The sequence below is a fragment of the Sylvia atricapilla genome, chromosome 2 (genome assembly GCF_009819655.1).
Source record: "Sylvia atricapilla isolate bSylAtr1 chromosome 2, bSylAtr1.pri, whole genome shotgun sequence".
NCBI classification, from domain to species: domain Eukaryota; kingdom Metazoa; phylum Chordata; class Aves; order Passeriformes; family Sylviidae; genus Sylvia; species Sylvia atricapilla.
In genome coordinates, this window is record NC_089141.1 from 84,682,934 (window position 1) to 84,705,296 (window position 22,363).

The following is a 22,363-nucleotide window of genomic DNA, read 5'->3' on the forward strand; positions in this document are numbered from 1 at the left end:
AATAATCAAAAACTGTGTCAGGAGTCGAACATGAAAACCATCAGTGCTCTGGAAGAAAGTTTGCTCAAGAGAGAATATCCACAGTCTCTAACTTAAAAGACTATCTTACTTCTTATTTAAAGTAGATGCCTGAGGGCAACACAGGTTTTCTGCACAGCCAAGGTCGCCTTCAGAATCACCCATTGAGGATTGTATGAACTCTACATGGAGCAAAGGCTCCTAAAATAAGCAAAAAAATTAGACATTGGAATTCATATGATAAAAATATTCCTTCTAGCTGAAGTGTCTAATTTGCTCATTACTGAGCTAGCCCAGACCTATGGGAAGTTTGCAGGACTGGCTTAAATTTATGTTTTTTAAAGCATGCTCCCTAATATCTTGCATGAGGAATTTCTTTCCTGAGCTGTAAATCTTGAAAATGGATGGTCAGTATTTCTCTGGGATGCAACTGTATTTTTACAACCCTTAAATCTTTATCTAAAAATGAACAGCTTTTTTTTTTTTTTTTTTTTAATTTTTATTTTTATTTTTATTTTTATTTTTTTATTGCTGTTGAAAATACAGATAGATTTGTTTGGTGCCATTCACTGTGCACATAGTGAATTTACTAGATATATAATAAAAGGTTCACTATACATGGAAGTCTTTCCACTGTTCAGGTGTATTTCAGAAAAGGAGATACATCAGAAGCACATGGGGAAAAATACACTTCTATAAGTATAGGTCAGAGTGAGTGCTGCTTGGAAGTTCAAAAAAACTTCCAATTCATCTGTTACATCTCATTCTGCCTCTTTATGTATCTTGTAATTCTTGAAAATGGTGGCTCATGGATTTCAAGGGATCACAGTAAACCAGCAGAAAAAAGTGATTACATGCTATAGTGTCATCACCTGGCAGTTCAGGACTTTCCTAGAACAGTATGTCTGCTGTTTAGGCATAATACCTGCAGTCCTACCAATCTATTCACCAACTATGAAGTTTAATAAAAAGTATCAACACTGTTACCAGCTTTACTGGTTTTGTCAGGAGTTTCAGGTGCATTTTTGAGGTTTAGTTAAATAAAATTTCCAATCCTTGTGGCTTCTGAAAAAAACCCCTAAGATCTGTCTGCTAAAAAAATACTTTAAGATGCATCTGATAAAGGTAAAATTTCTGCAGCCCATCAGGTAAATTAAAAGAATCCAAATTTTAAAAATCAGAATTTTAAAACTTTTCTCACTAATTTTGGGCCCTGATACCATTTTGGAATATTTGAGATTGTCAGTGTACATGAGTGATGCCAGTTCATTTTTGGAAGTAATTTATTCAATTGATTGTTCAAACTGAAAATTACTGTACTTTGAGATCACATTAAAAAAAAAAAAAAAAAAAACAGGTACCTTTCAAGAGAACAAATCATGACAGCCAAGAATAGACAGTAGGACTGGTAAAAAAATGGACAGGAAAAATTCACTTGAAAATTTTTGCCCATCCATCATACATGCCTAATTGTAATTATTTAAGTGAGAAAAAGAAAATCTCTAATTTCTGCTCCACACACCACTCTACAGAAGGAAAGTTGGTTTGCTTGAATTGGAAGTTTTTCAGCAGCATGTAAGGATAGAAATACATATGAATATATATCCAGGGTATTCTGATACCAAAATGCTCTCTGCCTGTTGGTTTTGGTGTCATGGAAATATGCTGCCGTTAGGGCCTTTTGGAGAACTGGGCAGTTTTCAACTGGGGTAAAGCCAGTGCTGTCCAGATGGGCACCAGTAATAGGAGTAACAGTCTGTGATCAGCTGACTTGCAATTAAATATAGGTTTGGCATGAAAACTCAAATCAGGAAACTTAACAAAGATACTTTGAGGGATTAATGTACCACAGACATACACATGTGCCAGGCTTCATGAAGAAACAGGAGGATGTGATACATTTTCTTCAATATTGTGGGTGGATTCATCTGTACAACATAGAGACCTATATCTTAGCTCGTCAACAAGTTCCTTTTCCAGTTAGTGGACTACTCTTCTAGGGTGTGAAAAATTCCCTCTTGAAATAGATATATGAAATAGGCCAGATGAGATGGGCCCTAAAAACAGACTGTAAAGGGGAGGCTGAGGTGGTGAGCAGATGTAGGTATCTACAGGAGAAGTGTGCAAATCTAGGTGGGATGACTCCCACACAGCGTGTCTATATATGTATGTCAGATCTCTTCAAGGCTGCAAGTGCAGCCAGAGGCATGAATGGCATGCATCCAAAAAAGAAAATTGTCAAAATGTTATGCAGAAACACTTTCTAGGGTAAAGGGCTGTTAAACAATGCCAGTGTAATGGGGTCACTCTATGCTTGTTATTACAAAGAAGGATCTAAGGTGTGGCTAATACATGGTAAACTTGAAGTACAACACCACTTTAACTAAGAGATAAGAGAGCCTATAACATGTGCATGGACTTAGCCCACCATCCCTGCAAGCTACTCTGCCTCTTGTAAATCTATGTACTAATTTACCCTTGTGGTAACTTGCTTGTGCTGCCCTGCTATCAAATACTTCACTCAGGGCAATCCTCTACCAATGTGCTTTCTCATTATGTTTAAGGCACAGACGGCAATGATGATGAAGAAGATGATGATTATTATTACTATTACTTCATTGCTACAATTAACACTGCTGCCAGTGCTTTAACAAATTAGAACTGGGCTTTCCCATGTGCTAGGCACAGCACACATATACTGTAAGAGGTGGTTCTTGGTACAAAGAGTTTTCTGGAGGGAAGGGTGTTGAGGTGTTGTTCCTTCTTTACTTACAGAAGTTTTCCCCATAAGTTGCTAAGAGACTAACTACTGGGTACTTAATGGATGCTCGGCCAAAATGAAGAGGTGGCCGAAAGTCACAAGGGGGAAGATCACAAGAGTTTTGGGGCAGGTAAAGGATAGGGCAGGGGGCAGCTTCCCTCTCTTGCTCTCAGCATCAGAGAGAGAATGGCCAGGCTGCTGCTTGCTGCAGGAGGAGTTCACTGTCACCAGAAAGTCCAGTCCTGGGAAATTTACCATCGTGTGCTTGCATGCCCTGGAATTCTGAGCTCCTCTGCCTGCCCTGCTGGAGCAGGCCTGCCCTGCCCTGCCGTCACTGCTCTTTTTGCAGTGCTGCTCTTTTTGCTACAGTGTGACCCTGCACTTCCCTGCCCTGCTGGGACACCCTGCCGCTGCCTGCCGGGGACATCCTGCCATCCCCGCTACCAGCCTGGGACTTCTCCACTGTTTCCAGCTTGGTGCTCTGAGGGTCCTGCAGGGGCACCAAGATCAAACTGCCCTGGGTTTTGTGAAGCAAAGCCCTCCAAGGTTCCTGGTTCTGTTTTGTTGTTAATGCTGTAGTTGTTGTTTGTTTTGCTTTGTTATACATACTAGTAAAGAACTGTTATTCCTATTTCCATATCTTTGCCTGAAAGCCTCTAATTGCAAAATTACAATAATTTGGAGGGAGGGGGTTTATAGCCTTCATTCCAAGGGAAGCTCCAGCTTTCCCTGGTGGACACCTGTCTTTCAAGCCAAGACAAAGGGACAGTGCAGGTTGTAGTCTTTGTCAATAATAGTCCACAAGACAGCCAAAACCCATGAATCCTATTTGCAAGGGTAATGATGGCATCTACAGTTGGTCAAGTGGCAAAATTCCATTTTCTTTTTCATATGTGACTCCTTAAAAAGGAGGAAGAAACTAATGATTGCAAACTAGTCAGAACAGCAAAACCTGCAAAGGCAAGTGCATCTGGTATGTGGGTCTGGTGAGGCTCAGAAAGGGGCATCTTTCTCTTCTGGACTGGTTACTGTTACTTTCTCTTCTGTTACTGGTTACAGAGGCCAGTGGTCCTTTGTCCCATGTTACAGCTTCTCTGCTTGCTTCCTGCCCATTCCCCACTCTTGTCCTCCCTCATAGTAGGAATTCATGGTTGTCTAACCAAAAACAGCTTTAGTAAAGGCCCACAGGATAATTCAATGCAACAAAGAACAAACCAAATTTTTAGCTTCAGAAATGTAGCTTTTTCTATATATTTGACACCAAATTTTTTTTCAACCATCTGAAAAAGCATAAGATGTCATTGTTTTCCAGATTCCTCATTTATGACATTAATTAAGGTCATTCAAAGAATTCATGACTTCAGCAAAGAAACAGGAGATAGAAGTCTCAGTTCCTTGTTCATAATTTTAGGTCTGGCAGTCCACAAAACTTTAACTACTCCCATTAATGTCTGAGGCACCTTAATTTGTCCACATCACTGAAACCAGTCTGAATGTTGTCTCCTGTTCTAGCTCAGCCATTATTCTTAGTTTACTGCAGACATAAAGTGAAGACAGCTGAGCTAGTCACTACTGGCTCTAAATAGTCAGTGGAAAGAAACAGACACTTTTAGGGTGCAATTCATCTAATCTACTTTATATGTATGCTTTACAATGAGCTGCTTTTACACTCTAGGCAACTGCATTTAGGCACCTGAGGGCAACTTGAAAATCTCAAAATGAGATGAGGAAAAAATTACAGAAGACATGAAACAGCACTTGAATTGTTATATAATCTCAAATGCAGAAGATACACTGTCCCAGAAATAAAAATCTTGGAGTATATACATATAATATTTCAGACTGGGGGGTGGGAGGAAAGAATGAAGGCATCCTAATGGTTTGCAGATTTCTACATTAAATTCCTCCTAACCTTTAAATACAGAGTTCCTGCCCAGTGTTTTGCTGGACTACTCAAGTTCATTGAATCTGAAACACCAGTTAATGCTAAATCAAAAACCAAGATGTGTTTACTTTTTTTTTGTCTTATCCAATAGGTTACATTAATTTTAAGACTAAATCTAGAATTGAGTCCACTCCTTACATTTAGGTGGACATGGCCTCCCTTTAGGGAGCTTCCAATGACCTGTCTCTTTCCATTTACTGGATAAGAAACTGGCATATACTTAAGAAAGATGGCTTCACTGAGTGCATAAATGTAAGTTAAAGCATTTATGCAAAACTAAAAGGACTTTCAGTCAGAGACATCACTTGAGCATGTTTGAATTGGTGCCATCAGCCATATGATAGGCCCGGGAAAGCATTTACCCCTGGGGAAAACACAGGTATTCTACTTCCCTGGGACACCCATACCCTATCTGTGTGTGCTATCTCCTATATCCCATCAAGGGATGAAAATTGCCTATGAAAATCACCACAGCCGTCACATTTGTGAGTCACTTACATTTTTGTGTCGGCATGTTTCATACAGCATGTCCTAGAGGGCAAACCAGACAAATATAATGCAAAGAGACAAGCAATCTGTGGGAGTGGGGCAGCTGTTTCATGACAATGATCACTGACAGCTCAGGCTCTGTACAAAAGTAGTTCCACAGATCTCGAGAGGGTATGTATAAAATGCTTAAGAGGAGGCACTTCCTTCATGTTTCCATGACTTAGTTCTCTGCTGGACTTCATGAAATCATGACCTGCCTCAGTTAATTAGCTTCATGCATTCTCTGAGGAATTGCTCTCTTGGGTCTAAGCAGCATGGGTATCTGCCTAGATAGGAACCACTCCTCCCTTCCTGTGCTTCTCTTCCTTTCATCTCATATTTCCTTCCCCTTTCTTTCTTCTCTTTGTTCTGTTTCTTCCACCTTTTGAGATCCCACAGGGAGAGGACAGACCAAGCATGAGATCTTTGCACTAATTCCAGCAGGGAATTAAGTAGATAGATAACAAGGTCTTAACAGGTCAGATGAGAAAACTTAGAATGGGAAATAAGACATGGGGTACTGCAGGGAGAGCAACAAGAGAGACTGGAAAAAAAGACATGTAGGAAGTGGACAAAGTGAGAGGAAAATTAACTGGAAATGGGTCTGGAAGAAAAGACAGAAGGAACAAAAGTGAACCTGAGAAAAATATATTATGGATATTTCTGTGAGAACTGCATTTTGCTCAGTTGGAAACATGGCTCCAAATAACCAAGGAAAATATGAGGAAAGGTTTGCTGTTTTTCAGCGTAATTTTTTTTTCAGGGTGAGAGAATAGTTTTTGGGGGAGGATTCTGGTGATTGGATGGTTTATGTGGAGTAGGAAAATACACAGACTGTATTTCATGTGTATTTACAATCTTGCCGCTAGATTTTGGAATATTTTTACATACATTAATGTGTGTGATGTGGCTGTGGAGTTCATAGTTTAATTCTAAACGTGTGTATTGACCAAAACATGTAAAAATGTCAATTCTGGTAGAAAAGCAGAGCAGAGAAAGCAGCTTTGTTGTGTCTGCTCAGCTTTCTGCAGAGGTGAAAGCAGAAGGTGTCACAGCACTAGCAGCTTAATTGTAGTTTGGCTAGGGCTTGTCTACATGTGGAAATTTTCAGTGCTAGCTTTCCAGATGACTAGTTTGGGCTCAGTGTTTTGTACCATGAGTAATTCAGTTTAGTTCATTTTGGAGGTGAATTGGAAGAAATCACATAAAGGCAGCAGCAGCAGAGAATAACTCACTTAGAGAGTGAGGCAAAGGAAGTGCATGAGTGAACAACTGGTTTCTTTTAAGAATCCGCCCTCAAACTGATTTGATTTTATAATAGCTTCCCTGTGTAGAGAAGCCCTTAGTACCCTTGCAGTGCTGGGAGCCCACATCAGGACTGGCACAGTAAACAAGCCATTGCTATGGAGGCAGAGTTGCATAAAACTTCAAGCAAGCTGTGAGCCTTGCAAGGTGCTCCACTCATCTCCAATTTGAGGAAAATCTAACAGGATTATTTCTTTTTTCATTTTTGTTTCAAATGCTTTAATCTTTGCTAAGATCCCCCGCCACTTACATTTCACAACATGCCAGGAGGAGGATCCTTGGGCCTTTCTCTCCTTTTTTTTTTTTTTTTTTTTTTCCTTTTCTTCATGTATCTCCTCACAGCCTCCTTGTGTTGGCTTGGCTGGGAAAAGGTGTGATTGGGTGTAGTAACGGAGTGCCACCCTAAATCACAGAGAGAAGCCCTTACCTCTGGGCTGGAGTAATGGGAGGGCTTGCTGCCGTCACTCTCGCTGGAGCTGCTTTCACTCTCGGAGTCAGACTCGGAGCTGGTCTCGGATTCACTGGAACTGCTGCTGCTCGACCCCTTGCTGGAGAGTCCCGAGGTTCGGGCATTGGACTGCGGCACCACCAGGCTGCCAGCCCCACACACAGCCCATCGGGGTGCAGGGACAGGGGAGGGAAGAGAAGAGAACAGGAATATAAACATAAAACCCCCACATATAAGAACCGTGCTGTTATAAGGAGTATACTCTCTGAATGCCTGTGAGCTTGTCTCTGCTGCTAACGAATAGTGAAGACTTCAACATTACATTGCTATAATTGGGGGAAAACATGGGGTTACTCTCAAATCCATTTAAATCCATAGCCTTTGGCATCTTTTTCATCTGGGGGAGAGTCAAATTTTCACTTCACCTTGTCTCTTTTCCCATTCCACAGATATTTTAGGATATTTTAAAAATACTAAGTGTTAAAAAGCAGCATAGAAAGCAGTTTTATGCTGTCTAATGAACACTCAGCCCAGAGATGAAAGCAGGAGACCAAAAAGGTGAACAATTAAGAAATGGAGTTGAACCCCACACTACCAATCATAAGTAGTAATAGCAATAACCATAAAAATAACCATAAAAATAACAATAGTAATACACCTTCACTGGAGCTTCCAATCCCCATCCTCCATTTTGCACATTTCTTCACCTACCCATAAATGATATGGTTACCTGTATATACCATCTTGATATTGACAATTCAAGATCTAAGACTCAGCCTGCAAAAATTTGAAGAGCTCAGGCTTGTTTTTTTGCATGTCAGCAGTGCAGTGCTGTCAGCAGAGCTACTTGCCTTCTTTAAAGTTATGTTTGCATGCAAGTGTTTGTATTATCAAGACTGACAGGAGAAGAAATGTGCATTTTCCTGAAATAGTTGACCATGCATATTAAAAATATCACAGTCATAAAGACTTGAGTGTGAAATATCATATTAAGTCATCCAGCTTATTCCCTAGGCAATGCAATATTTTTCCCTATAGAAGGGTGCATTTTCTAGTGAGTTGTCCAATTTGATTTTAAATTACTTGAATGCAGCTTTTACTTTTACCCCTGGGAAACTTCTCTGCAAACTAACCCAAATTCCACTGTCAGAAATTTCTCCCTACATTCAACCTGAAGTTGCCCTTTTAAAATTTATAGTTGTTACTTATTATTTCATCGTATTACTAATCGTTACTATGATAAATTATCCTCCTCCCTTTTTGCTCTCACATTTTTGCAGATTGTTTTCCTGTCCTTCTTCAGTCATCTTTCAGACAAGGCCTTAAACATTTACTTCTTCTGATCTTTCTTCATAAGTCATTATCTCCAGGGATATGGTATCATTTTTATGGCTCTTTTCTGAACTCATTCCAATTTGTCTATATCTCTCTGATAACAGGGTGCCCAAAACAGAGTGCAGCATTATAGATGGCTTCTCACTACAGCCCTGCAGTGAAGGGCTATTACCTTCCTGCTCCTTGATGTGTTGCTTCTGTAAACATATATCCGAGTTGTGAGGGCATGTATAGTCCATTAACATCCCTACCCCTCTTTCAACACTGCTTTCTTCAGAATTCTTCTACTGATAGCTACATGATTATTTGCTTCCAGAATTATTTGCTTCAGCTCACTTCTTTTCTTCATACCAGATCTCATTTTCCTCTTTTACCTTGCAAGCTTCTAGCTCCTTTTGATTTATTTCGTTGCCCTCAGAGGTGTCTGCAGCAACTTCTAATTTAGTATCAAATGCAAACTTAATTAAATGGTTATTCACTTCCTTTTCCAGATCATTAATGAGACTGTTAAATAAACCCCACATGAAACACACTGGTACCCTGATAACCATCTCTTCCCAACTCCACTCACTGGTGTTTATCATTACTCTTGTTTATGCTCCATCATTCCAATATTGTGGCTAATGCAATGTGATCTTGGAGATGCATATTGTGAGAAATAATATCTAATAATTAATTACAGTTCTGCTATGTTGCACCTAATGAACTGTCTGTACATGCTAATGGTGCTTTTCATTATGGAAAACTGATACCTGACACCTTGCACAAGCCGCATATGGACAGGCAATTCCAGAGGCTTTGAAAAGGGGCCAGACCATCAGAGATGCTGTTTCAACTCCACAATTCCCCATGGCTGTACACTTTCTGGCCCTCTCCCTGCCTCCCCTAACATATGCCAGCCTTTCCCCTCTGGACCACCTGTCTTGCACAAGCCAGTACTCCCACCTCATTGCCTTTACTTGCAGCATCCCCGGCTGCCTTTTGCCAGGAAGTGGCACAGCTGCTTGTGGCTTTCTTGCTCCAGAGGGTTTTTGGTTGCTTGGGGCATCATGACACTGTTAGAAAGCTTTCTGCACCCTTCAAAGCACAGTGGGGCCAGGCAGTGGAAAAAAACATCTCACCTGTGATCTCACCTTACTAATTAAAAGCAAGTTAAATAAAAAATAGAGGGAAGAGATGACATCCATTTATATTTTTGATCTTTATTTCCATCATTGTAACTACTGGACAGTAGGGAGAGAGGTGGCAGTAAAAGCTCATGCTCTGTCAGGATGGCTTGGGGCTACATGCATGGTCACAGAAGTGTCTGTCAGCTTCTGGGTGGAAAGAGGTCTGTCTTCCACAGGCATTAAATGTACCAGTTACAAGGAGTGCCTTCAAAAAGTTGGGGTTTTGTCTAGCCACGTAGGTGCAGTAAAGACAAGATTTTGAGGCAGCCATTTGTATAACTTCATTAAGGCACAGAGGTGACAGAAACAGCTGGTAAGCTTGTAAAAAATTTTCCTTCTTGGAGAAGGAAAATTGATATTTTGTAAACAGCTTCAGGACAATGCAGCTTTCCACTTGTACAGGTTGCCCAGTGAACTCTAGATTTAAGTTGCTCACTTATATTAACAGATTGCACTTAATCCCTTGCCAATAAAATAGTGAGAGCTATATACAAGCCATTATGAATAGGTTTTGTGGTTTTATTTTTTTCCTTAAGAGAATGTGTAAAGAATATGAAAGTTAACAGCCTTTTCTGACAGTGTAGCTTAGGGAGTATCTTTGACAGTGTCCGATGCTGATGGATTTCCAGTCCTCTCCACAACAGCATTGTGACTGAAAAGTTCTTGAGCATCACAAAACATCTGCACATTTATGTCTTGCCCTTAGTGACTGTGGTTTTAATTTTTAAACTTTAATTTTTATTTGTTATTGAGTGAAGTATTCAGAAATTGCTATATAGGGGATGAAGGGGCAAAAACCCCATTCTAATATTTCTTTACTGTTGTGACATGAAATGTTTTTCTAGGCTGCTAAATAGAAATTGTTACTATAGCCCTAGATATAAAATATAACTGTTGAAATCTTCACAAACATCTGGAAATCTGTTTGCTGTTCTGATGGTAACCAATCCACTACAAAAATTAAACATTACAGTATTTTCCCATTTATGCTGATACTGCTGAAGTCTCCTGTCCCCCTTCTACTTTTTCAAATTTGAAATATAGCATATTCTTATAAGGATCCTCATTATGTTATAGTGATCAGGGTAGTAACAGTTACATCTGTCTTCATGTATTATTATTACCCCCCCCCCCCTTTTTTTTTTTTTTTTAAGTGGTAACTTTTATTTTGGACTGCTTTTTTGAAGGATGTAAGCAAGATCATGCAGTTAGACAGATTTACATTTTAATGGCTGTGGCAAATAACATTTGTGTATATTCTGCTACTGGTTTATGCCCTTGAATTAATTACCACATCATAGAATTTACATTTTTGTTTAAAGGAATTAAACAACAATTGGGTGAGAACCACTTTTCTTTAAAGCTCTTAATCAGAACATGCACTCTTACTTCAGAGTAAATTTTTAAAGAAGTTTAAAGTTTGCCAGAAGTTCAGTAATAAGACCATTTAAAAACTAATCACCTGAAGTTTCTGATCAGGTATCTCCCATCACCCTGGCTACAAGGGACCTGGGCACCTAATTGCCATGCAAGTGTCCAGCAACCTGTTTTCCTGCACTGTCTAGTGGACAACTGACCCTTTTTAGAACTGGTAGATTCCTTTGAGCGTCAATTTTTTCTCATATGTGCAGGTTCAGAAACCCAGTGATTTGGGGAGATTAGTACTTCTAATCAAACTATCTTGTGATCAAAGTTGAGAGATGGGGCCATCTCAATCCTTGGACAAGGCCTAGAGGTTATTTGTGTAGGACCAGTTGCTGGCTCCATCAAGCTGCATGGCTATGGCCAGCCTTTGAATGGCACCAAGGTGGCTTGAAGAGTTATGCAGGAAGGTGTTAGAGTTGGCTATTCAGCCAGCGGAGACAGATTTCCAAATGAGATTACTTTAGTGGCCCTCAGGAGACCTCTTCAGGTCAATCACGCTGGATCTGAGTCCTGCTCCATGCTTCATATTAAGCTGCTGCTTACAGCTGCACTGCTTCTCATGATAATAAATCACAGCATTCAGCACTGGCCACAAGAATTTCCCAGGCTAGGCATATGCTGCATTGCAGGAATTCAGGCCCAAAGACATGTAGCATGGATAAAGACACAAGTAAAAATGCTGCATTTCTTTACCAAACCCCAAGTATTTAGTGACAATATAAAGAGAAAAATCCCTCTGATGATGAAGAATTTGTGATCCCAGTTCTGCACTGTATTACAATATCAAGACACTTCATACCTGCTTTGCACAGGCATGAGTGAGTATCAAGAATGCAATGCAAGGAAGAATCAGGCTTTGGAGAAATGACTCAGCCAAAGGAATATATCAGAGTGAGTGTGTCAAATACTTTTCCAGCCAGAACAAAGGCTACGCAAATGCTCACAGAACCACTGAGGTTGGAAAAACCTCCAAGTCCAACCTTTGCCCAAATACCACCAGGCCCACTAAACCATATCTGAAAGTGCTGTGTCTACTCATTGTTTGAACACTTTAGAGACGGTGACTCCACCACTTCCCTTTACCACTTTTTCAGTGAAGAATTTTTCCTAATATCCAGCCTGAACATCTTTTATGTCACAAACATATGAGAAAATCCTACGAAAGGCTGTATGAATACTTGGAGTATTTGGGGTACCCAGAAAAAAAAGTCCATCACTGTCTAGAAGATCAAGACCAATGTGGGAAAACAATACTCTGAAACAGACACCAGTCCCTTAGCTGGTATAAACTGTTATAGCTCCATTGACTTCAATTAGGCTGCAGTGATATAAATCTAACTGTAAATCTGACCAAGACTCTGAAACAGTATTTCAAATTCAGTGATGAAAACATATTCCATGGTTTAAAGGAGTTCTGTTGGCAGAGCCTCTATTTTGATTCCAGATTAAAGTATCTGAAACACCACTTCTTTGTTCCCTCAGAGCCAACCTACAAGCCATCAAAGGTCTTTTGTAGAAAACTCTTTATCCCTCTATTTCAAGGAGCAAATTCCACATGGTGCTTCCTCAAAGCACAGACTGAGAACATTGTGCCAAGATCTGTATAAATAACTCTGCTGCCTGGCACTGAAGATATTCCACGTCTCTCATGCACACAGTAGGGAATTCCTGTCTCAATAATTGTGAATGGATCACAGAAGCCATGAAAATGCCCACTTCTTGCTGCTGCCCTGTGTATTTTTCAAATTCTCTTCCAGCAAAGACCTTGGAAGCATGGGAATTACAAGGACTTGAAGATCAGGCCATCCCAATATTGTAACAGAACATATGGGGATACCTTCTGAGGCAAGTGTAGAATGCCAAGAAATAGCACCATAAGGACAGTCTACGGAATGGAGGTGGACCTCATCCATTTGTTTCAGGACAAAATCATGCTGAGAAAAGGGAAATGATACCATAAACTCTAGAACATGCACAGACAACAGCCAGATACCATCATGGTTTAAAATACCAGTACAAAGACTGGTTGTGTATTTAACATTCAAAGATGAACACAACCACAAAGTCATAGAAAGGCTTGGGTTGGGAGGTACCTTAAAGACCATCTAGTTCCAACTCCCTGGATCTTTAGGGTCTGTTCTAACCCAAGCCTTACTCTATGCTTCCATGATAAAAAGGCTCTGCTCTAGTTTTAGGTCTGCCCCACTGCGTCTGAATGACCAAATCAAATGACCCTTCCAGGGCTCCAGCCACCATCCCATACATGGGTGTGATCGAACTTGCTACCGTCAGTGTGTTAGGAGATGTCCTTCATTATTCTTAAAAAGCACTTGGATATCCTTTTTCTGAAGTCAGCATGGAAGTGACACAAATTTATGGTTTGCACCTTTACTAACTATAAGCATTAAACCAATTAAATGTCTGAATTCTTTCCAGTTACCAATTACAAAAACCTATCAGTCACTAACAGGAAAAGACAGTTAGCCATGCCATGGCCTGCTGTTTCAGCCTGAACACAAAAAAAAATGAGTCTCAACAGTTTCTTTCTCCAGGTAAACGATTTCCCAGGAGTCTGTTAATATCTTTAGGAAACAGAGAAATGTTTTCATACCTCATTCCTGTAATGGATGAGGTATGAAATGGGAGTCATGATGAGTGAGAGTCCTGGAGGTTGTTCGGCTTGTCACAATATATAATGCTTCTGTGAAAGCACTGCATTACCTTAGCTGCACCACCTTTGCACAGCACAGCTAATAAAGCACAGCTGCCAAGAACAGAGTTCATAGTCCCCACCTATATTTTAACACTTTTCCTGGGAGCTTCTAAAGTAGTTTGTGCTGACAAGACTACAAGTATAATCTGATAATGCAAACTGAAGGCAAACCAGATCTTTCTGAAGAGAGTCAGGTGTGCACTGTGCAATTGCAGCTTAATTGTCAGAACAGTCACTAAAGAAAAACTGATAGGAAAGGCTGTTTAAAATAACAAGCTATGAAGCTCATGCACACACATGTAAAAAAAAAAAAAAAAGCTGAAGAAAATCCATGCTGGCAAGGGGTGTCTACTTAAGGTCTAGTTGATACTGGAGGCAGCCAAATCACAGCTCCCACTGTGAAGGAATATGGTAGAAAAGAGAAAGCCACTAGAAAAAAACCCACCTTGAGTGGAAGAAAACCCTCCTAAAATAAAATGATATGTAACAATTAATAATGACGCCTCTGTATAAATTGGTCTATCCAAGAGGAGCGTGTGCCAGGGTATCTGAGATGAAATGGTCCAGTAGACCTGGAGCAGAATTAATGTGGGGGTGAAGTGATTAGTCAGCAGGCTGACAGCTGTGCTGGGAGCCTGGTGCCAGATTCCAGCGTCTGCTTTCCACTGCTGCCAAGTGTTTGCTTGTTGCTCCAGATAAATGGAGCATCAGCAGTGTTTTATTTGACCTGCTCACAAGAAAAATAAAGCAACTCTGACTTCCTTGGTGTGTTTGTCATTGACCTTGCATCAGCTGAATATGAGTGGAGAGAATTGCTGGTCCAGGCAAGTTAACTCTTCAGTAGAGGAGGACTGATAGGTTCTTTTTACCCTGGTATATTAATTAGTCTCTCAATGTATCAAAGTACAGTGACTTGAAAAGAAAAAATGACAGGTACAGTCTATGTGTCCTGTATTGTTCTTGGAACATGGCCTTGGACCAATGGCCTGGAGAATGATGAACAGCTTTGAGAATAGTCCATGAACAGCACTCTTCTGCCTCCCCTGTGAAATCAGGAAGCAATCTCTATAGAGTTGTTTTTTGAGGGGGGAGGGAAGGTGGGCCAGAAATAAATTGGAACTGGATAAAGTTGTTGAGAAGATTCAGTCATAGAACACTGCTTTTGATTTCCCCCTGAGACCAAGGGCAATGGCTTTTGTGTGTTTTCTTTCATAGATACCCCAGAACTTTTAATTTTTCTTTTGTTTACTGTTTTGGCCATGTTAAGAACTTTCTATTTGAGATCCCTCTATTGTTTGGCCAAGGCCAGTTTGTGGTCTCTGCAGATTCCTACCTCTCTTGATGGATGTAGAAAGAATCTAAGATCCTACATATTGCTTAAACTGTGTGCTTGGTATGCCCAGCACCTTGTGCATTGTAATCTTTATGAGGAGTCAGAGAGGTTTGGTTCAGATTCCTCTTCATAATTTTCTTTTCAGCGTTCAATCACCACTCTCCACTTGTCCTTAGGTGGGATTGGTATCCAATATGAAGACCTATATCCATTCCCAACTCAGTACTCCACTATTTCATTAGACCACTATCAAAAGCTGATGCTCTGTCAGATTCAATTATATCACTACCAGGAACAATTATATCTGTCTCAGGAACAGATCCTCCACTAGCATTTTGAAGGTGATTCCAGCAGCCTGGTTGGCATGTTAGAAAAATAAAGATTATTAAGCACTGGAACCAATCATCAATGAAGATAAGGAACATCTTCACTGGTAATGGTAATGGTAATGGCACTGGCACTTTCACTGCAATGGTAATTGCAAAAATTAGGCAAATGAACAATGCAAAATATTCTGTAGAGTGGCTTTAACCCACCATTTTCAATATGTCTCATCAGGAGATTTTGATACAGTTTCATTGGATGTTAGCCTGGGTGTTGCTCTTTTTGTCTCGTTTATTTCCTAAAATGTGAAGTGTAAATGTACTTCTATCTGAGAGAACAGCAATTTTTGCATTTGAGTGACAGTTTCATCAAGCCTCAGAAGAAAACCACAGCAGTGTAGACTATAAAATCCTCACCTGCCCTGGCCTGCCATCATCTTATTTCAGAATTTCTGTTAATGTTGTGGCTGGCCATCAAAACAAACAGCCTTTTGTAGTCCTCAGACACAGTCATACCTCACCTCAGCACAGCAGTCCTTTGCCTCAGTCAGCAGAGCCCTGGGTATGGTTCTGCCTTGCAAGACCTCTTTCTAAGCTCTGAGAGTCCAAATACAGATGAACTTGTGCAGATAAAATTACTAACTACCATAATGGCTGTCCAAATGGGTGCAATAAATTTCAGCATGAGACAAACTCTCTCAGGTTTTACTGACTCTTAATGTTGCTGCTGCCAGCTTTAGTGTTACTCTTTGACTCAAGCCATATTCTGTTGTCTCCCAAAGGTCTTTTTGGCCCGTCAGCTCTAATCAATATGCTGCCTTGAGAAGAAGCTTGTTTTAAGTAGGTTTGCTCACCATAAAGAACCATATAAAGAAAATTTGACTTCTAGTCCTTGTCAGCATATATCACTCCCTATGCAGAACAGCATTTAAATGGTCTGTTATTTGAATCCAAGTGCTCTCTTTTATATGTTTCAAGAAATGACAAATGCCTGGAACAAATGCATAGTTGTTCTACAGAAGACATTAGGCAGGCTCAGGAATGGCAAGCAGAACAGCTAATAAAGCCCAGAATTGGAGCAGAGAGGATGTTAAAAGCTAATTAGTTTGAGATTATTTGAAGACTTGTAAAAGGTTCCTCTGTTTTCCTTTCTGTTGTAGGCATAGCCTATATTCCATCATCATCCAAAAATACTTTGATATGTTTTTAGAAAGAGTTGCTCAGGATATGCTGTTTACCTATTACTGACACGTTAGCTGGAAATAAAGAATGTTTAAAATGAATTTTTAGCTGTTGAGTATTTGCTTGTGATGCAGTCTTAGGTTTTCAGGGGTCTGAGCCACTGGCAAAAAAACATCTCCCATTCTGGCCAGGCTCAGATTCTTGACCCCTTATTCTGGTTTAGAAAAGCCTTTATTCTGGTTTAGAAATGTCGTACTTTACAGTTTGTATAAGAGTACCCAGCAGTGCTCCTGAAGAGCAGGAATGGTCTGTCTAGGGGGGGTGTCAGGATCTGACCCACTGTAACCCAGCAAACACAGCATGCAGATAATTGATGAAGGGTTTTGAAGCAGAGAGCGGTGTCTATGAGTAACCTTTGCTGTGCCTTCCTCAGGTATAATGTGGTCTGTGAAAAACTATGAAGAAGTATGATATGCACAAATATATAAATGTTACGAAGAGTTATATAAATTGCCCTTTACAGTTCAAAGGAAAAATTGAATGTGAACTGCATCTTTTTCTTAAGACGTTATCCATGGAAAGTAAACTTGAGGTTTACTCATGCACACACAGATGATGAGGGGAGGCAGAAATAAATTTCAAAGTAAATATAATTTTATTTGCTTTATTAATCTAGAATGTGGTATACCAATGTGTCTGGACTCAGTGGTTCCCCAGCTGCAACCTCCTGCAGGATGTTATCAATCCTTTATTTCTGTGAAATGTGCTACCAACTACTATGAAAAACACTAGATCTGTATGACATTTTAATTAAAAAAAAAAAATTGGTCTTATACCATGCTGTGTCCTGATGTAGTTAAACATATATCTTCCAATATACCTTTCAATCCATATCTCACGTTTTGCTGTTCATTAACCACCACGCGTCTTTTTAGGTTTCCTGTGAATTTACAATATCACTAAAGCATGTGGAGATGCCTTTGCCTATTCTTCAATGCATCTTTTGCTCTCCCTGCCTTTCTCAGTGGGGCAGAAAGGAAATGCACACATGACAGTGGGGAGAGGGCACAGGGACAGGGAGGAATATCTCTGGTTGTTGCTGCTTCCCGCTCCCAGTGGCACAACAAGCTGTTGCTCTTTTTCCTCTCTCTGCCCTCAGGCCAATAGTCCCTTTTTGCAGTGCCTTAAACATGCCTCTGCCTGCCTGACCTCCTGCATGGTCTAGGATGTGCTGTGTCAAGTGCTGAGCCTCTTCAGAGCAGGAATGTGTGTTCAGCACTGTGATCCAGCATGGAGACTGTTAAAGGGGTAGGAGTCAACATGTGTTGCTGCTGGGAGTTCAGTGCCCAGCTGTGAGGATATACATTCAGTGCTTCTTTAAAAGGGTATCACATCACCTGCCTGCAGCTGGGAAACAGCTGGGGGAAAGCTGGAGAGTCTGCACAAGAGCTTTGCTGAGATGAGACACAGATTTCCAGGAGAGTATGATTTTCCACAGTCAGTGAAGCATGAAAATAACTCTTGGGGATTTATTTTTACCACCCCAACATGACCCTAAGTGCAGCTAGGCAAGCTTCAGCTTGAGGAGTAAGATCAAATGCTGGGTCTTTGCCATTATCTTAGGCACTAGGGGAGAAAGCTAGATGACTTTGTTGATAACTACTAGCTTGAAGACCCCAGCAGGCCTTCAGACAATTGTATTAATCATGAAAGTCATTAAAAATGGCCAATTCCTCAGGGGCAAAGTAAAAACAAAACCTTGGAAGAATGAATCAGAGCAGGCATCTCCCATTCCTAAGAGCACTCCGTTCAACATTCTCTACAGGCAACTGAAAGGGAATATTTAGGACTGATACTCCCAAGCAATATAATCTAATGCTTTCTCAGGGAAGGGGTAAGCTTCCTTATGGACTTAGATTGCAACAAAGAAAAAATATTGATGGACTTTGTGTACAGCTGGGAGGCAATGAACTCTCAGTCAGTTGACTCAGAGGTTTGCATATCACATCCAGAATCAGCAAGATAGTTTTCCAGTTTGCCTTTGAACTTAGCCTTTCCTCTTTTCTGCTTTCCCCTAGCCTCTCCCTGGATCCAGATCTGGGCTCTGCAGTACAGAGGAGACATGGAGACCAGCAAAATGCCATGAAAATGATTAAGGGATTAGAACTTCTTTCACATGAGATTACATGAGGATGAGAATACTGGGATGGCTAAATACCTGACAGGAGTAAGTAAAGAATACAGAGCTAGGCTCTTCTCAGTGGTGCCCAGTGACAGGACAAGAAACAAAGAAAAGAATGAAAAGAAAGGAAGTTCCATTTAAATATAACTTTTTCTTTTGGTTTGTTGTTGTGGTTTTTGTTTGGTTTTTTTTTTTTTTTTTTTTTTTTTTTTTTTTTTTTTTTTTTTCTGTGAGGAGGGTGAAACTCTTGAACAGGTTACACAGAGAGGCTGTGGAGTCTCCATCCTGAGGGATATTCAAGATCCAATTTTGACCCTGAACAACTGTTTTAGCTGATGCTTCTCTGAGTGGGGGTTGGACTGGATGATCCTCAGAGACGCCTTCCAGCCTCAGTCACTCTGTGGCCCTGTTGGGACTAGCTCAAGTACCACAAACTATGGTGCTAACTAATGTAATAATGCGATAACTATGTGGGCACTGAATGGTTCCTGAGCTCCATCTGGCCATGAGTGTCCCCCTGTTTTGTGTTTAAAGCTCACTCAGATGACTACTGAGTCACTGCCCCAAGTTGACTGAAATGTAGACTTGGCCTCAGGCACCAAACCTACAGCTGAAAGATGTCAGCTGCCTGTCACATGTCGGCAGCTTCACCCCCTACTCCATCCTTTAGCACACATGACAAGGCTACTCCATTCTTGTCAGAGTAAAATGGACTCGGGGGGTGTTTATGAGGCTCATTTGCTGCACTTGGTGTATTTTACAGTAAGTGGAACATGTAAGTAAGTAGCAGCCACTTTTCTGCAGAAGCTGGAAAACTTCCCTCTTCTTCCAATATTTCTGGATCTGTTTCTGAATGTGACCAGCAGTGTCTGAGGCAGCCCATCAGATTATGCTTTATTCATTGAGCTGGATGTTACAAGAGATAAAAGTATCTCTGTTATAAAACTGTGCTATTAGGATACTGCTTTACATTTTTTGGGGAGTATCTCTGAAGTGTAGTTGTCCAGCATCATTGCCCAGAGCAGCTGCTGACACTGCCAGTGCACTGACTGCTGCAAAATCCCTTCCTTCTGAAATCAGTAGAAAAGATCATCATGAAATTATGGACTAATGTGGCCATTATATCTATGCTGCTCATAAATTACATTTTGAACCTGGCAATTGCAGGGTAATTAGGAGGAGAGCTGCTTTCCTGCAGGAACATATATTTCCTATTCTGCTTGCCTGACACACTCCAGTTTAATTTTTCCTTTGTTCACTCAGCTCAGAGAATGGCAATTACCAGAGGTGATAGCCTAGTGGCAATTTTTACATCATGAAGAGACTTAGCACAGAAATGAGGGGAAAAAAAGGACAGGTATCACTAGTAATTAAAATAATTTTGAATTAAAGGAATTTTTCAATAATTGCTTTTGTCCTATACTTGTTACCACATAACCTATCGTTATGAATTACTAATACAGTGAAATAACACCACAGTGGAGAATGAGCTTAAAAAGATAGGTTTCCTAATGTGTTACTTCAGCACTGAGAGGTAAGTAATATTTGGGTAGACATTTTAAAATGGCAAGTGATGCTACAGCTCTGATCACTAACAGCCCTGCAATTTTTAAGCCCTCCTTTCCCTTTTGACCATGACAGAGAGGCACAGGAAACAGGGCAGGAATTCCCATCTCGACTAGCCAGAAGAAGGTTTCACATTATTAAAACAGATGATTTCCTTCATCTAAAAGCCTCTGAGGAGCATAAATTACAAACAACATCAAAGCAAGTAAAAAGTTTTAGAGCAGACTGTCAAAGAGGCTGCTGGGGTTTCCTTGGTAGAGCTCCATTTTTAAGGAGTCTCAGCAATTTGCTTTCTTTCTCAAAACAATTCCATATGTCTGTGGATTATTTATGGTTGTTTTGATTTTTGTTGTCAAGGATTTTAAAGAAACAATATCACAATTATTTAACATGGGGAACTAAAGTTAGACAGACAGTGTCTGTAGTAAGAAATTACTGGGATGATCTCATGGACTAAAACTTTGCAGACTTCTCTGTACTCTCCAGGGTTAGACTAGATACAAAGAGAAGCAGTATAGACAACTGGAAAATCAGTCAGATGCTGTACAAATACAGCAACTAATTATTCATGTTGCCATCACATGTTGGCAGGATTTTACCAGTGTTGCACAGAAATAATGTTTGCAAGATCCATTGGGCCAGACTTGAAGCAGAACTGAGAAAACTTTCTTAATGATTATTGGAATTTATCTGATGAAAAGCACAAAGGCCAGCTGTGGTCTTAGATTAAAAGTCATCAGGGCAAGCTGTGAACTGATTCATATTAGTTTCCTAACTTAGGGTAAAGAAGTGATTATTATTAGAAAAGGCATGGAGACACTATGTACTGATGAGATTATTAGCTTGTCCTGAGGAGGTGGCACCTGCTGAGTGTAGGTTTTAAGTGCTTTCCCTGCAGGAAAAGGTCGTCATTACTTGCTGGAACACACACCATGCAGGAGGCTGGTGTGTCACACCTCAGCCTGTTGTTCCTGCCTGCAAGGCCATGGGTATATTCAGCAGTGATCTACAACCAGACACCAGGCTGTATTGACCACATCCAGGAGACCAGGCTCCATCTGTGCAGTGAAGTAAGCAGGAAAAATGATGGATCTGAGAGAAGCATTGCCGCCTCTTGGGATCACCAAGCAGGAGATGTCAGTTTTAAAATCTGTCACTATCCTGGCCAAAGCTTCTGCTGTGTTGTGCTGGCAGCCAGCAACCATATGAAATAAAGATCTTAGGAAGAAAGGATGAGACTCTGTTTGGCCAAAAAAGGAAAAAAGTGAAAAGATGCTTATTAATTGCATACAGGCCTAGCAGCAAAATGCCACATTCTGAGATCCATCATTTTCTATTGGTGAATTATTCCAAAAGTTATTCATAGTCCTTATCTAGTAATTATGCAAGAAGTATTTTCATAAATGTTACGTCAATAATTTAAAAACTGCAAGAGCATGTGATTTTTAGAGTGACCTCTGATTTCAGTTTGATAGCCAGGAGAGAATGAGAGCTGAAGAATAATTATGCATGATGACTATATGACATGAGAAGGAAATTCTAAACTCTGCATCACTGATGAGTTTGCTCTGATGGGTGGCCTTCTCTGGACTGAACCATAAAAGCAGCAGTCCTCCATGCACCACTAGCAAGGACTGAAGAATACTGTACTTGATTGCCTTACCCAGTGCTTTGTGTTGACTTGAACATTTGTGAGGAGCTTGGTTGAAATGTGAACTGTCTCCTCTTCAGCTTTTCCTGATGGAAAACTAACTGGATGTAGTTCCATCTCATCTCAAGCTTATAATGTAAAGCTGTTTACCTTCTTCACTGAATGTGTCTGTTTGAAAACTCAGAGCTCTGATTCATTGGTTCAGCTCTTGATGGTGACCTTGATTTGATGGCTGTGCTGTCCACCGTTAATCAGCGTGTGGTGGTTCTGCTAGTACGGTGATGTGTTTTACATTTGTTTGCTTATTTTTAGTACAGGGCTGGTTTATTCATTTCAATTGTAACATGCGTCATGTCAACTGAAGATGTATGTAATTTAAATAATGTAATTCCCATGCACGTGGCCCTGCAACCAAATAAGTAACTCTTGACAAGACTATATTAACATCAAAGCAAAGATATTAAAATATGTCTCATGAA

At 40.4% G+C, this 22,363-nt stretch overlaps 1 protein-coding gene across 1 annotated transcript in view; it reads right to left on the reverse strand.

The window, feature by feature from the left end:
- The window catches only part of AFF3 (ALF transcription elongation factor 3), a 314,337-nt gene that overhangs the window by 38,816 nt on the left and 253,158 nt on the right, over positions 1 to 22,363 (reverse strand). The window contains exon 11 of the mRNA XM_066313661.1: positions 6,985 to 7,150. Coding sequence (XP_066169758.1) covers positions 6,985 to 7,150 — 166 coding nt within the window. The remainder of the gene's footprint in view (positions 1 to 6,984; positions 7,151 to 22,363) is intronic.